This window comes from Haliotis cracherodii, unplaced genomic scaffold, assembly GCF_022045235.1.
Source record: "Haliotis cracherodii isolate W230 unplaced genomic scaffold, xgHalCrac1.p SCAF_3, whole genome shotgun sequence".
Lineage (NCBI taxonomy): Eukaryota > Metazoa > Mollusca > Gastropoda > Lepetellida > Haliotidae > Haliotis > Haliotis cracherodii.
The window spans coordinates 51,644,125-51,660,652 of NW_027266286.1; the positions used below are offsets into that span (position 1 = coordinate 51,644,125).

The 16,528-nt window shown below is 40.8% G+C and overlaps 1 protein-coding gene across 1 annotated transcript; it reads left to right on the top strand.

Annotated features, from left to right (window-relative positions):
* The first annotated feature begins 383 nt into the window (after window positions 1-383).
* Window positions 384-14,302, top strand: LOC139474654 (uncharacterized). Its single transcript, XM_071257751.1, has 3 exons — window positions 384-461; window positions 10,918-11,206; window positions 14,148-14,302. The coding sequence occupies exons 1-3, from the start codon at window positions 384-386 to the stop codon at window positions 14,300-14,302; spliced, it is 522 nt and encodes a 173-aa protein (XP_071113852.1).
* Window positions 14,303-16,528: the final 2,226 nt, after the last annotated feature.

The following is a 16,528-nucleotide window of genomic DNA, read 5'->3' on the forward strand; positions in this document are numbered from 1 at the left end:
GCTTGTAAACATGTGTACACACTGGGACACACATTATTTGGATTCGTCTCCTCGAGATCTTTCCAATGATATAAAACATGTTTTTGTAGCTCGCTTCCTTCTGTGTGGTCAAGTTCGGACTCCTGGCCATTCCTAAGTTGTCCCGCCCTGCCTTTTAATTGATGGAGGTAATTGGCTTGTTAATCAGCCTTGAACACAATTCTAATGTAGAAGTGGAACAAGGAGATCGACATACTAATCTTATATCAAACTGTGGACATACTGTTCGGCGTTACCCAACGTGATAAAACACTGATACAGTTGTAACACTTATTTTAAATATTTCTCTCCAGAAACTACTAACATTACGTCCAAATTCCGCAACCGGTGAAAGGTCCGGTGCCATGAGTGGACACGAGGACAAGGACCAATGTCCCCCGGGGACATCAGAGGAAGCAGGAGCGGAGATAGGGGCTAAAACTGTCAAGACTTAAGAAGTCCATATAGTCATACAGTAAAACATGGATATAGCTTCAAGGAACCACTAAAATGTATGAATGAAGCACAGAAAATCAGTGAGAACACCAGGTGTTAGCAAAATGTGTAAGCATAGTTGCTAGCACCCACCATTCACCAAAAATCCATGAGAAAGTAAGAATTTGTTAAAGTGTAAGTGTTTGTTGTTGTTCGGTAGAGCGGTTGATTACTGGCCGGCAAAGCCACATTTCGAAAATAGATAGTCCAAATTGATGTGGCTCTCGCGGCAATGGTTATGGTTGTATAATGTGGCTCTCGCGGCTATGCTGTCAAAACATGCTTTGTGATTCTAACAGGTTACCGTATATACCGTGTTACGGCTTACATTGTAAAATGTAGCAGCCGGCGGTGAATTGTAATAAAAGTGTATTCATTTGCTGGTATATATAATTTCAATGTTCTTGTATACCAGCAAATTAATACACTTATATATATATATATATATTCCTGGCGTTAACGTTTGTAATATCTCCTAATATTGGTTCACGCGTAAATCAGATAATCCACTGGAAGTTAAGACTAGGATGCAATGATCTGAACAGTCACAAATTTACAAGAATTGTTAACCACAATGCTGAATGTACATGTGTTCATTTTAATGAAAGTGCTTTACACTACCTATACTTGCCCAAATTATGCTGAGATTAAATCTGAAAGCTATTATCATGGATACGACCTTCGAACCGTCCTGTTTGGTTACGGCAGCCTAGACAAAGAAATACTGCTGAATATCGTTGACTCTGTACATCATTTCTTCTCTATGAGCAAAACATTTGTCTAAACATGCACTCTTATATAAATCTCACTGACAACTGTTTACCCTTGATGTACCACTAATACCAAGTCTATACTACTGTATAACATATACACCACTGCTGCTTGTTCGAACTTAGATGTTTATCAATCCCCTTTCACTGTACCAAGTCGAAATGAATATCGTTTAAAAAAAACCCAAAATGTAGAACTTTCAGTTCTTTATCCAGGGGGCATTTTCTATTAAACGTGCTGACTATAGTTATATCTCTATCTACGAAAGCTCAGGACAATGCTTGTACATACATAACAAGATTCGCAATCAATGGCAATGCATTCACTGATGTGCATTGATGGCTGAAAGGTTGGTTTAACTTTTCATTTCGGAACCGCGTCAATTAGCGTGTTATCCCATGATGTGCGGTTTTGCAGTGCTTGCTATTTATCATCAATTACTGTTGTGATGAATGTAATTGAGAGGACCCACCGTCGAGAGTGGGCGCCTGTGTATACGCTGTGACATATTTCTCTGATGGGGTATTAAATGATACTTTATCTGCTCTCACTAATGCTGTTATTGATAAGCAGGTGTTCACAATTCGGCCACCAATTGTGATTCCGGCGAAGATTAGATCCCTCCCCCAGTTAAGCCAGAGTCGACGAAAGTGGGTTGGTGGGCCAGGCTCTGTGACTTGCTTGATAGCATGCCAATGTGTCTCGATGGAGTGGATCGTTCCTTATTTCTGTAATCTCGTGTGACTAGCCAAGACCCAGTTATGTACAGGCCGCGCCGTGGCGTAAAACAACATTCATTCACACGTCCGTAAACTCGCAGTTTGTTGAATCGTATACACTGTAATGAGTGCTGTCGGTGTCGGCAGGCAACAAGCATTACCTTTTTGTGTGAGTAACAGTGGCGGGTGCTACGAGCAGGGCAGGATAGTCATAATGCTTAGTACCTTTTCGCGAACAACTGCTGTCATCACTGATTTTCAATGTTCCATTCAAATCTTCACAACTATTTTGACTTTTCTGCCCAATGTATATTTTTTATTCCTGGTGTTGACGATCTCCTGATGGTAAAAGGAAATGGGACTCCGGACGAATTATCTAGAACGTAACGACGTTTTCAAGAACGAATTAACTGGCTTAACATATAAGACACTGTTTATACGGTGATCATTGTCCAATAATACTATGGTTCATCCTGAGGTGATTACATGACTTAGTACGTTTAAGACGTGAGTGAACCCTTCAAAGAATTCTATGAATTATCAAGCCAAGAATCGATCATCATTATGATTATGAACAGACCTCTTTTACAGAACACTGGTTTAATCAACTTAGTGTCCAGGGAAAAGCTAAGGTACATAACGGAAGTATATCTGGTTGTGATGTTCAGATGCGTAAACTATTCTTTCATTTAATCTCTTGTCACTGAGAGATTTTAATTCGTCTCCTTGCAAGCGATGATATTTTTTGCAAGACTGCTTGGTTGTTTATAAGGCATTGGTAGGAAGTAATAGAAAGAATCATGCAGAGATCACAAAGCCGAGATTTCTTCTAACACGGAATTTACTTTTCCAGGCTTCTGAAAATTACAATCATAAATGATACAATGTAATTGAATGTATCCATCATTCACTGACATAACAAGACATGTAATTAAACATACTGAACTACTCTTTTACAATAAAATTGCAACACAGCAATAGGATGATACCTTACACTCTATTACAATGACTGCTCCCTTGCTACGTGCAAATGTTGTTTACAAAAAAATATGTAATAAAGCATTACCACTGACCATGTGGGCAGTATGTAGTTTCCAACACAATAACAGGGGTTTTATGACATAAAACTTGCTATATATGAAGATTTTCCTGCGAGAGCGTGCACCTCTACAACGAAAATAGGATACAATATCGCACGTGGCTAAATAATTCAGCTTTCCCATAAATGTAAGTAATTTACAGACAACAGCTTATTAAATGCCCATAAATCTTAATATCATCTCATATTCATGTTTTCTGTACCTGAAGAGTGGATCTCGGCCATGTAACACTTCTCAACAGTTGAATTTCCACACTTCTCCAACTCTCTGACCATCGCGGGTCACTCGCTCGCAGTAAAACAAATACTCAAGGGAGCATCTGTTGTATCACAATAGTGCAAAACAGTCAGTGTAAAGCCATTTAATTGATATAATTATGTTTTAAATGAAATACAGGTCTCTCCATAGATGGATCTATTAGCTCGATCATATAGCAGATAATAAATCAGGTGCAACCTAGCTCTTAGTTAACATGGTATAATATTCCAAACAGGCATGTTCTGGTAAATCAGGATCTGTGGGTGAATTTTGTTTTAACATTGCTGGGCAGAGAGGCAGGTTTGATCTCACGGACCAGATCTCATGACCAGAGGATCCTGGAATGCCTAAGGGAACAAACACAGAGCAGCAAATTGTGACGCCTTACACCAAAATTGAGGGAAACCTGGTCAAGTTGACGTGTTTGTACTCATTATTGCTGGAGGAATGTATTTTTCAGGAAAACATTACCAAACTAAAATCTAGACATGTTGGGTCCAACCTCCGAATAGTGTTACAAAATGGTTGAGAATCAATCGCCCAAACACAACCAAAACAGTTTGCTGAGTAATGCACGTGCTACAAAATCCAGATCATTGGAACTTGAGTTTGAAGTGGAACTTTTACTGCACCTGCAGCATGCCAACCGACAGAGATATGGGCCTGCAAGGAACGATGTACTGTTGATTCACACCCAAATAGCATGCTAAGATTAAGGCCACAACAGAGAACAAGCCGCGGGTGTGATACATCAAGGATAAGCGCGTGAACACGTGCAAGGAGTTTGGCTTGTTACAGGCAGACGGGACCGACAAGAGACTGAAGTAGATGTGGAAGACCTCCTGAACACCGAGAAACATGTTAGAGACGTATCCTCCGTCTTCAGCTGCAGAAGTCATCCTGTCAGTCACTTGACAGTATCCAGAAAACTGTGTCAGCACAATATCAGAGTTTACAGATCACTATGAAATGTAACGCTGACACCGGAACACCGACATTGATGGGCTCAAAACATGAAACTGATATTGCTTCTGAGCACACTCCGAAAGGCTGAGGGTCGAATGGATTATAAACATGCAACCCATATATACATGTATGTTGATTTGAATTTAATACATATGTCACTTTTGTTTATTTGCCCAGGTTATGTTTTGCAATCTGTCACCTCCATACCCTTGCTTGTTTCAAAGTTGTGAACGTCTGAGACAAACATAATTTGTTCTTGAACATAATCATTGATTGGATGATCAGGTTTAAATTAACATATTCTGTAAAATTCAAAATTTTAAGATCATCCATAGCCCTGTTGTCATATTTCAGGTATTTCTCACAACCTGATCGTAGTGGCTTACCTCACGGCAATACTGCAGCGATTTAGAAAGCGCCATCTGGTGGCTCCACTCATCCCTCATGCTGGTGCGACTCTGGGGACTACGGCTTCTTCCACACTTTTTCCATTCGTTTTTGACCCCCTTGGCATGAACAACTAGAAGTGTTATCTGCTCTTGCAAGCGGGTGTTGCCAGTTTTATGATTCCGGCTAGCCTCTTTCTGAAACCACTGGATGAAACGCAAAGCCAATCAAAGCCTACTTATATGATATGTATGTATGAGCTGAAGGTCTTCCGATCTACTCTGCTCTACGCCTTTGCGGCGGTCTGTTGCTTGTGGGTCGGAGGTAGAAAATAACACTCACTAAAAGGAATTCTGATAAGGAGAGCGAACCGTACTGAAATAATATAGAACAAGTACATGGAAGATTTACGTAGTGTTTAATCTTAAATAGCAGTTTGTGTAGTCTTGTGTTTTCAACAATAAATGTGAAATGTCTACTTTGAAATGAGCATTTCATTTTACAACACACACGAAAGCTAAACGTCAGATTCTTCTTCCCAAATGACGCGAAATTGCTCAAATGTCATTGATATCCCTCCGAATTAGCAATGTCTTTACAATATAACAAGGGGTTTCTCCTTGAATTCGTCACCTTCTACCCGGCATACTTTTGTTTCCCCAATGAGTGAGTGAGTTGGTTTTAACGCCGCTTTTAACAGTATTCCAGTTAGCACGGGTATGATGCTGACAAACCTAGAAACATAATCGGGGCGAACCGGGATTCGAACCCACAATCATAGGTTTCTGGCGTGCCCAAGGGACGCAACTCTGCACAGCGAATCGCGGCGCCTTAGACGACTGGGCGACCAGAGCCCCCGTTAATTATGGTATTCTGTGCGTTGTAACCAGGACAGATTAACTGTAGTCAAATGAGAGAATCTTGTACTCTTTAACTTCTTTTAAATTGTTTATATTTATATTTTAACCTGATTTACTTGGAGAGTATTGCCATGACTGATGTCCTTGTGGTCCATAAAACCGCCAACTTGACCCATAACACAATCAATTTATTTCCCGCAATAATCCGTGGATTGTTTTAAATTAACCTACATCTGTAGGTATTATGTTTCAGTGAACAGAGAGAACATTTCAAAATTCCTTCCACAGGTAGTATTTGAAATGTGACTGGAAAGGTATCAGCTCGCTTTTATGAAGAAAAAACACATCAGCTCTACAAGTGAAGAAAACAACATGACTCCCGCCATCAATAAATGGTCATTACTGATGTTTTACGTGTATACCTTTATTCGTATAGAAACACATGACAAATGCCCCCTATCGTGACCGAGAGGGAATATTGCTTTTACACTAGATGAGACAGCGATATACAATATCGCTTTCTCGTCTCGAGTTATCGCTTTATCGCTTTATCGCGGCCGTAATTGCAATCAGTGAAACTATGTCCCCCTCGGTCATCATATAGAGTGGATGTATTCCAATTCTGTTTTCTCCTTTTCAGTTTGTGCATTCTGTCAATGACAACATCACGCACTGACTGAACCCTCTCTTAAAGGTTCTTTTGGCCCATTTTTTGTCATCACTTATCATTATTGAATAAGATCTCCTGATGTATGAGTTGGTGTAAGTATTTATGTCAGGTCATGGATTAACACACACTATATCTATGTTACTGTACAAGAACTTTGAGATGGACCATAGCTCATACCATACCACCGTTAATAAACGTAAAATATGCATCATCTGTGCCGGTGTAACTATCCACTGGGGTGAGTCAGTGAGTTTTGGTTTGTTGCTTAACACAGCATAACAGTAATCTCCCAGCTGAGTGAGTGAGTGAGTGAGTGAGTGAGTGAGTGAGTGGATACATATGTTTGAGTCACTGGGTTCATATTCCCTAAGGTATATGGTAATTGCTATGGAGATTTCCATCCCTCACTTATCAGGATTAGGTTTTCGTGGCCTCGAATCCCATATTAACTCTTCTGTCATAAATGTAAGGGTGTGTGGTTTCTATGGGTGCTGTGTTCCTACACAGAGAGATGACCGAGCGGAAGTTGCTGACAATTATCAGTGGTACTTATCTCTCTCGACCACAACGGCAAACGACAAGCCATTAAACTCAAGGATTTAAGATACCGTCAGTGACAAATATAATTAAACGTGTCCATAGTTTCGCTGTTAAATAAACACGAACCCATATTGATTATCCAGCATCGTTTGTTCTAGGCATGCCTGGAATCGGTATTTCTAATGAAATGACAATAATCGTACACGAAAACACAATAGTTAAATTTATGATATGGGCTATTATACCAATAAACAGTGAGGCAATCTTTGCAAACGAATTATCAGTTCACACGTTCAACTGATTCGTGATATGACGAAACCAATCTGGTGCCCCCAGATCCTGTACCGTTATCATCACAGAAAAGATATTATTTAGAGTTTGGATACGTTCTGACACCATTACTATATAACGGTAAGCTTTTATTCTTGGAATCTGGTGGCTCCTGCAACTGCCTTGTAATGTATTAATTTGCAGAACTGATCCAGCCGAAATATGGTTAAAAGGACACTTGAACAGTGATAAAATTGTATAAAAGATTCGAAAAACTAATGGATTATGAAACAAACTTTTTGAGGTGAGGTTTAACGTCGCGTCCAAGATTATTGCACTTATATAGCGACGTGCATGTACGTGTATGTGTGTTTGTGTGGCTACTTGTACTAGTCCGGACTGATGCCGATTTAAAGTGCTAGCTCACTGAGATACCATGCCGCAGTTTAACATGAATACCTCACTCTGACACAGTATATTGACTCCGAGCCGACCAGTCCTTGTTTTAGCCCCTTAATGCCGAGCGCCAGACAGGGTAACAACAAGTACCATCTTTCAACGTCTTTTAGGAAAGACGCGGCCGGGGATCGAACCCCGGAACTTCCGCTCTCCTGGCGGACGCTACACCACCAGCCCAAACTTTTTGAAGCGTGAATAGCTCAAGGGTGCATTCCGCACTAAAAATGTTATTTGCTTCACGCTAAACTTTGACAGCAGCTTGTTTTGTTTGTTTGATGTTTAAGGCCGCACTCAACAATATTCCAGCTATATGACGGCGGTCTGTAAATAATCGAGTCTGGACCGGACAATCCAGTGATTGGCATCATGAGCATTGTCCCACGCAAGGGATACGATGACCTGCATAAACCAATGCAGCCAGACTGACCACCCGGTCCCGTTACGACAAGCATAGTCGCCTTTTACGGCAAGCATGGGTTGCTGAATACCTCTTCTACGCCGGATCTTCACGGGACGATTGAAGTCATTGGATTGTGACTCAGCCTTTTACAGCATTCATATGTAGAACTTTAACTGGCAGATCGACATACTGATCTTATATCAAACTATGAACATGTCTTCCGCGTTGTCCAACTTGATAAAAAATCTGATAAGATTGTAACACTTATTTTAATATTCCCCTATAGATAATACTAACATGACGTACAAACGGCGATACCGATGAGTGGACACGAGGACAAAGACCATGATCCCCCGGGGACTTCAAAGGAAGCAGAGGTAGGGGCACCCGTTGTAAACTAAAACTGTCAAGACGTTACGAGTAGTTTTAGTCATATAGTAAACTGTTGGTGTAACGATTTCCAAGGGACCATTAAAGGTAAAGGCACCCGCCACACACAAAATGTGCAAAAGAAAGTAAGTGTTTAGTGTAAGTGTAAGTGTAAGTGTTAATTAGTTTGTTCGTTACACACATAAAGGACTCACTATTCTATTGTAACAAACTGTGGTGAATTGTTATAACACTACGGTATTATGTAATACTATAGTGAACTGAAATACAAACTGCAGTAAACTGTTATAACTACAATACGTTGAATATTGTAATTATAACTGAAACTGAATTGTGGTTATCCCTGACGCAAATTGTAATAAAATAGTATTCATGTGGTAGTATACAATGAAATTGGATAGGCTTCGATTTACAGTATTTGTTCGACTTACAAATAGCCCGTGAGTATGGTTTTGACGCAGTTTCTAGCAATATTCTAGCAATATCACGGCGGGGGACACCAGAATGGACTTCTCACATTGTACCCATGAGGAAAATGGAAGCCAGGCCTTCTGTGTGACGAACAAAAGCTTTAACCACTAGGCTACCCCACCGCCCCTTACACTGAGAAGCAGGCGCGGTACATCGTAACCTTTGACGTAAATTGTAATCAACTGCGATGAATTCTAAAAATATCTGTGATTCGTTGAAATACAAAAGAAATTCGACTTCCAATTTTAACCACCACCATGTAAAAAAAACCCCCAAAACTTTTGAGTAATTTCCTCCATTGCTCTCATTCATACTGATATGGAATTATTTCAATTGTCACCCAATGTCTGGCTGCTCTACATGAAACGAATGTAGTTGTTCCAAATGACAATGGCTCAAATAAGATAACCTTTATATGTTAGCAACCCTGCACGAATTGTTTGATCAAAGAGCTTGGTATAAGTGACAAATGAAATAATGTCACATGTAAGGCCAGTATGCTAAAGTGCAAGTATCATGAAAAATAGTTAATTTTTCTTACATCATGATGTAGCCGGTATTATGAAAAACAGTCCGAAAATGTGAAATTAGAGCTGTTGTGCTTAATTCAAGGTACATATTTTGAGATCTGTATTTGTATCAAGCCAAACGAATCTTAAAAACGCAAACGAGGAGGCATGGCTAATTAGCACGACCGGCTATGCCTGCAAGCTGTTTGGGTATTACCACCGGTCGGGTACTGAATATACGCACGCCGTGATATAACTGGAATACTGTTAAAAACGGCGTTAAACCCAACTCACTCACTCACTCACCCAGAATATACGCGATCGTTTCATTAGTTGTCGCGAGAACTGTGTTGTATCTATAAGACATGTATGGATTCCATGTATGTCAAATGTATGGCTCGCGAGGGCTTGTCAAGTAACCTTGATTTAACATTAAATATATAAGTTTAATTGTAAGCTATTTTCATTTTCAATTTGATGACCTCATTAATTGTAAATGGCCTTGGTCACATTTCTGTTTTTGAAAGAAAAAGGAGTACATTTTAATCCTTTAATTAAACTCACGCGAAGGAAAGTGCAGTGTACAAATGGTCATTGTTTAATTGTGGACAGGAGAATGTCTAAGGGGTAAAAAATGGTGAATAATAGGTTTGCTTTCCCGAGAACATGTGCAGTCGACCATGACAGTGAACAGAGGCTTGCCTGCTGGAGGGCGAACGGTGGGGCGGGCTTGTGCGATCGGGTAACCATGGAGGACATTTCCTCCATCAAGACCATATTTGGAGCCTCTATATACAAAGACTCCGCCTCCACTGTATTTTCGTTTCAATTGATAGACAGGATTAAAATGCAAAGAGACCTTATTATGTGCCGCTTTCGAATGTTTTGAATTCGATATTTGCATTAACGATGTTACGATCTATTCAAGTCTGCAAAATTGTAAATACCCTTGAGACTTGAAATTCAAATGAAGAAGAAAACGTCCAAAAGCACACATTAGTACTTGGCTTGACTCTAAAACTTGAACAGATGTCCATTACTCCTTTTCGCTGACTACAAAAGCTCCATAAATAACAGCTTCATGTAATCCATGTCTTCAGTCAATTTTCAACAATTCTGAAGAAACCTAGAGTCGCTCATTGCAACGTTTGTTAAAATACTCTTTTCACGACACACGAGTGAGTGAGTCAGTATTGTTTTCCGCCGCTTTTAGCAATATTCCAGCAATATCACGACGGGGGCACCAGAAATGGGCTTCACACATTGTACCCATGTGGGGAATCGAACCCGGGTAATCGACGTGTGAAGAGCGAACACTTTAACCTCAAGGCTACCCCACTGCCCAGCAGACATGAACACTGCTTCAACAAATTTTGTGTCGTGGAAAAAGTTAAAATACATAAAGGATGTGTCTCTGGTTGTAATGTCCTGATGCGTCAACTATTCTTTCACTGACATCAACTTTACTTTACTACTTGTAGTGGATGGTTTATCTTGAATATAGGAGTAGGTCGTTTGACCAGGATCCTGGCACGGCTAAGGGACACAACTCAGAACAGCGAATTGTGCCGCCGAAGACCACTCGATCACCTGATTTTGTGTCTCCTTGTGAAGGATGTGTTTTCATATTTCAGGAATTTACAATGGACCATGGCACTGGTCAAACATTGACCATCCCGACAGCCGATGCAGTTGTAGATCCGCGTGATGGGGGAAAGGCATGGTGCTCAGTATTTGTTGTTGTGATTTTAACATCTTTGATGGAAGCGCTCATCGTTCTTCAGCAACCAACTCTATTCTATATGAACAATACAAATATCTCATCTGGAGGCGACGAAGAGAGTCAATGGTTATTATCATCTAACCCGCCAGCCGATGTACTGACAGTACTGGACACGTACAAGGCTCTGTTTTCCATATCAGGTATGCCATGGATGTAAATAATTTTATCATACAATGGGTAGGTGTCTCGGCAGGATAAAGCCAACGGATAAAAACGGTATATGTGGAGGTCATATACGGATAACGATGCAAATATCAAAGGTCAGGAAGGTACTTCTTTCAATGTTTACAAACAAACATGTCGTCGCCCTTGTCAATCGTCGATCGAATCAGAATTAACCATCGGGAATTTGGAGATATTACAAGGATAGTTTCCATCACTATCAAAACATTAGTCAAAGATACTGACAATCAGTGTCCAAGTGGGAAGTAGCTAAGGCATTTTACAAATTTTGGCAACTTTGAAGATATAAATTGCGAAACAAGTTAGCGATGCCGAGGATACTATCCTTGCGGGATCACTTTCTATACCTCTGCGGCTTGGGGAGTTATCCCCAATTTAAAACAGTTGCATTTGGCCTTAATGTGTCCGATTATTTGCCTTGTATCATTTTATCGCTGTGTGTACATCAGACTCAGCACCTCGTAACGTTGTGGCAGGGTAGGCAGACTCTAAACAAACGTGACGTCTCATGCACTGAGGTTAGAGTTACTTCCCTTTGATAAAGGGCAGTTACTTTAGCGGGTGAACCGATGGAAAGGCAAGTAGAAACACTGTGTAGGCAATTCTTATTTTGCCTATATGTTATTACGCCACTGTCTAAGAAACAGGTTTCAGTTGGAACTATTTTGACTGTTGTCACTGCCCGATTGACAAATAATTGAATTTTTCTGACGTAATATATATTAATGCGCGCATTCCAGGGAAACTTGCAATATTTAGTTAATGTGTATGAGAGATGAGAACAGGTTTGGTGACGACAGAATTTAAGAATGACATTATGTGAAGAAGAGGTTATCACGCGTGTGTGTTTTGGGGTGAATGGGTGATAACATCAATATGCCATGCACACCAGAAATTGCTCAAGTGTGGAATATTACACTGGCGGCTTTCTGTAGTGATCGTGTGAGTGAGTGAGGGTTTACGCCACTTTTACCTGTACTCCAGCACTATCACGGCGTTGTACCAATGTCGGGAATCGAACCAGGGTCTTCGGCGTGACGAGCGAACGCTTTAACCACTAGTCTACCCGACCATCCCCGGCTTCCTTTAGATATAGTTACGTAGCAATTTGTAGCACGTGAATTGAATAGAACATCGCTGGTCATGACGTGTATGGTTAATTAAGAATTGACAGTAAGTTTTGCGTTTATGGAGTCACCCCATTTGTCAGACACCTTAAAATCACAAATGTCACGGTTGACTTCTCCCAATGTCCAATACATGTTACCCAAGTGGTAAAATAGATTAGTCCCGATCATACCCCGTTTGTTACACACCTCACGAACATATAAGACATAATAAACAAATATGCGTTAATAGTCATACAAATAATTTAAATAATTTAAGAGTCAACCCAATTTCACCAGTCTGCTCACATGATCCAAATACTGCATTGTGGTCCTGGCCCCATGAGTCAACTGGTCTTTGAGCATGCCAAGGCGGTTGTCTATCTTTCGGGAAACTCGTCTCCGAGGTGAAGGAACAGAACTAAAGTCCAACTGAACAATTTTCACTTTTGACTGCTTTTTCGATTTTCGTCATTATCTTGATGAGAAGGAAAAGGCTTAGGTGTCGGCAGCAGAGACTGGCATTCAAACGACTGTTGAAACCTCAAGGCTGTTATTGGTCCTAGGACCGAATATCTCATGGTGGTTCCACATTGGAATAGTGAAGAGTGATTCTTCGCCAACCCAGGTGCTGACAATATAGTCATTGAAGAGCTCAGCAGACAGCACATCTGGGCAGGTTTCTTAAGGGATGAGAAGACGGGGCAAGACCGAGGCACGACGAATCCACTTCTCAACTTCTGGATCATCCCGGTAGTCCTCCGCTAGTCCATGGGTCTGGACCTTTCTCCAAACAGCTTGCGCACAAATGATAAAGCATCCTCATATCTGCATCAGGTAACTCGATCTGTACCTGCTCGGGTGCCAGCGATCTCAGAATATGTCTGGATTTTAGCTGGAGAGAAAGGTTGACCTGCAATACGCTGAACATGCATCTTGAGGTGACTCGGGAGACGACGATAGGCAGTAATGGTACGACTGGGCTTCAGGGCATGTCCGGTAGCAGGCCAAGGGATAATCCTCATCGTGTTTGTTTAAACAATATACATTCGTACATTCGGCATTTGTTTACTATAAAATATAGAATAAACAATTGATAAAAAGAATGAACACTGTATAAAATATGGTGGTATTTGTCCAATTCCACATTTAACATTTCCATTTACACAATTCACAGTCTGACTAGATGTGAAACAGCATTGTCAAACATGATAATCGTTCTGTGGTTTCTGGTGGGCAATAAGTCGTCACTTCTCCCTCTCAAGGTCATGGTCTAGGTGTCGATACTTCTTCTTCTCGGATTGCATCAAACAAACTGGAATGTGATCACAGTATTATTCTGCTCAACCTGCAGTATCTCAATGAATTTGTACAAGTTTGGAAGCCACCCCTCGACATGACTTGTGGCGTCGTCCCACTGCTCAGAGACATGTACTCTTGGTTCGTGACAAAGTCAACTCTTAGGAGAGGGAATAAACTTTCAATCAAACTGACCATTTGTCCTCAGTGGAATACTGTTTCTTGACTGTCTGTGACTCCTTTTAGAGCCAAATCGTACTAAATAATTAAAATGTTCACGCACTCACTGCTATACATTTTAAAAAGTTTTCACCTAGTACAGTGTATGTGAAAAGAGATATTCACCAACTGTCTTTATGTGTGAGGCGGCCCTTAATCTCTTATATATATATTTTTTAAATCGAGTTAATCAAATAAAAGGCCTTTGTTAATTGTTGCATATGTTTGATAGAACATATGATCAATGTTGCTTAATTCATTAATCGCGTTACAGGAATACTAAGCGGCATTCTGACGGTCCTGGCTGGTTGCCGGTGGATGGCGCTGATAGGAAGTGTCCTGACGGCCGTGGGGTATCTCGGAGCAGCGTTTAGTGATCTTTCCAATGTCCCTCTCATCTCCTTCCTCTACGGGGCTCTGCCAGGTTAGCTCTGTCCAATAGTATGGAATAAAAACATACAACCCCCATACATACGCATTTGAATTCAATACAGAGGTCACTTTTGTTTATTTTCCCTGATTGTGTTTCTAAAATTGTCACCTCCATACGCCTGCGAGTGAGTTTCACAAAAGTTGTAAACCTATGAGACTTGCATCATTTGATCTGGAACATAATTATAGATTTGATGTAAGAATTTAACATATTCTGTTAAGATCGTCCATAGTCCTATTGTCATATTCTCAGGTATCGGCCATAACCTAATTGTAGTGGCAAACATCACGGCAATACTGCAGCATTTACGAAGGCGCCGACTGGTGGCTCTACTCATCCCTCATGCAGGTGCGACCCTTGGATCCACGGCTGTTAAGTTAACGTTACAATTTGGATCTCTTGGCATCAACAGCTGGAAGGGTTATCTGCTCTTTCAAGCGGGTGCTGCCAGTTTTATGATTCCGGCTAGCCTCTTTCTGAAACCACGGAATGTCAGAATCACAGGCAAAGCCAATCAAAGCCTTTTATCTTATGTGATGGGTATGGATGAGCTGGAGGTATTCCGATCGATTCTGCTCTACGTCTTCGCTGCGGTCTGTTGCTTGTGGGACGGAGGTAGGAGCCATACGGACATACACCAGAATATGTGTATGGCATGTATTCTTTGTGTTACGCCGTATTGTTTTCATCAATTACCTTGAAATGTCTACTTTGAAATGAACATTTTTCTTTGCGACGCCATGTAGAGCTAACCACCTAGCTCTTCCTCCCAAGGGACGCAAAATTGCCAAAATGTCATGGATATAACACCGAATTATTTCTGTCCCTACGGAACAATGAGGACCTTCTCCTTGCATTGGTCATCTTTTATCCTTGATACTTTGTTATATTTCCATCCACCTGCTTACGTGAACGGTGTCCTCAGGAAGAATTTCTTTTATTTGAAGGTATCAGTGTCATTCAGGCCAAACTTCTGAGTTTCAAGGGTCAACTCTGGTTCCTGCCCGCTGGTCACCTGGTAGACATCATCTTGATGGCCAGTCTCTTTGGCACGTGCTGCTCGTGCTGTATCTCCAGTAATATCCGTCTGAGGAGTGTGGTCATTGCGATGTTCGTCTTCAGTGGCACTCTGTTCCTCCTCAACATGACGGCCAGTCTGTTGTATAACTTACTCTATGCCATCTGCTATTCCATACTAGTCGGAGTGATAAAAGGTAAAGAACTCATGTCTGGTCAAAAGAGGCCTGTGTAAATTATATAGGTTGTCTAGAGGCACATATGACTCATTTGTCTAAAGCGTTGGAGTTTCAAGCCACTTAATCAAAGCCAGAATCGTGATCATGGTAATCGCACTGTTTATGACCATAGAAAAGATCAATTGAAACCAACTGAAAAGAAAACTAACCCGTTGTTGTTATTACCACGTCACAGGTCTAGGAAAACCTTTGCTGGAGTATTTGATTCCGCTGCTTCTCGGGGAGAACAACGCTGCCATCGGTGCAGCCATCATGACCTTTGGTCAGGGCATTGGAAGCCTGTCGATGCCTGCCATTGCCAGTAAGCACAAGATTACTACTCACATTTTGATAGAGCTGTTTGGTTAATCATTGCATAATAACGATATTCCTACAAACAGACAAGCAGTCTGTTATCGCGTTCCATACCAAGCAAGCAAACAGAACGATGATGTTTCAGATCGAAAAGTGAACGTACCGTTGCATTGTGGTAATACTCTGTATCCTATTAATATGTTCACAGTGGAATTTATCAAAGGTTTTGGTTCATAATTCACTTCGTTAATTTATTAAACACTGGTAAACACTGATTAATCTTGTGTCCACTGCCTGAATTATGAGACAATAGACGTAATTCCTATGATCACCTTAATGATCCGGACCTGTCGAGATTTTCGGTACTAGAATCCTTTCAATATCAAACCTTTTATAAGGCACCAACCATTTGATAGAGGTTGGGGTGAGACTTAGGGGAGATCGTTCCAGAAAATACTGGAAAATAATATTTTTTTCAAAATTTAAGAAACGGCCCCCAGTGGCCGGTTCATTTTCTCGATCGAAAAGATATCTTTACCTCCAGATCTCTGCAGGTTCAGCATCAACAATGTGATCTAATGTCCCAAACTACGGATAATCCCATTGACTTCGAGTTAACCATGTTTAACTGTTGGTTTAAGCAAGACTGTTCAACCCTGTATCAACTGCTTT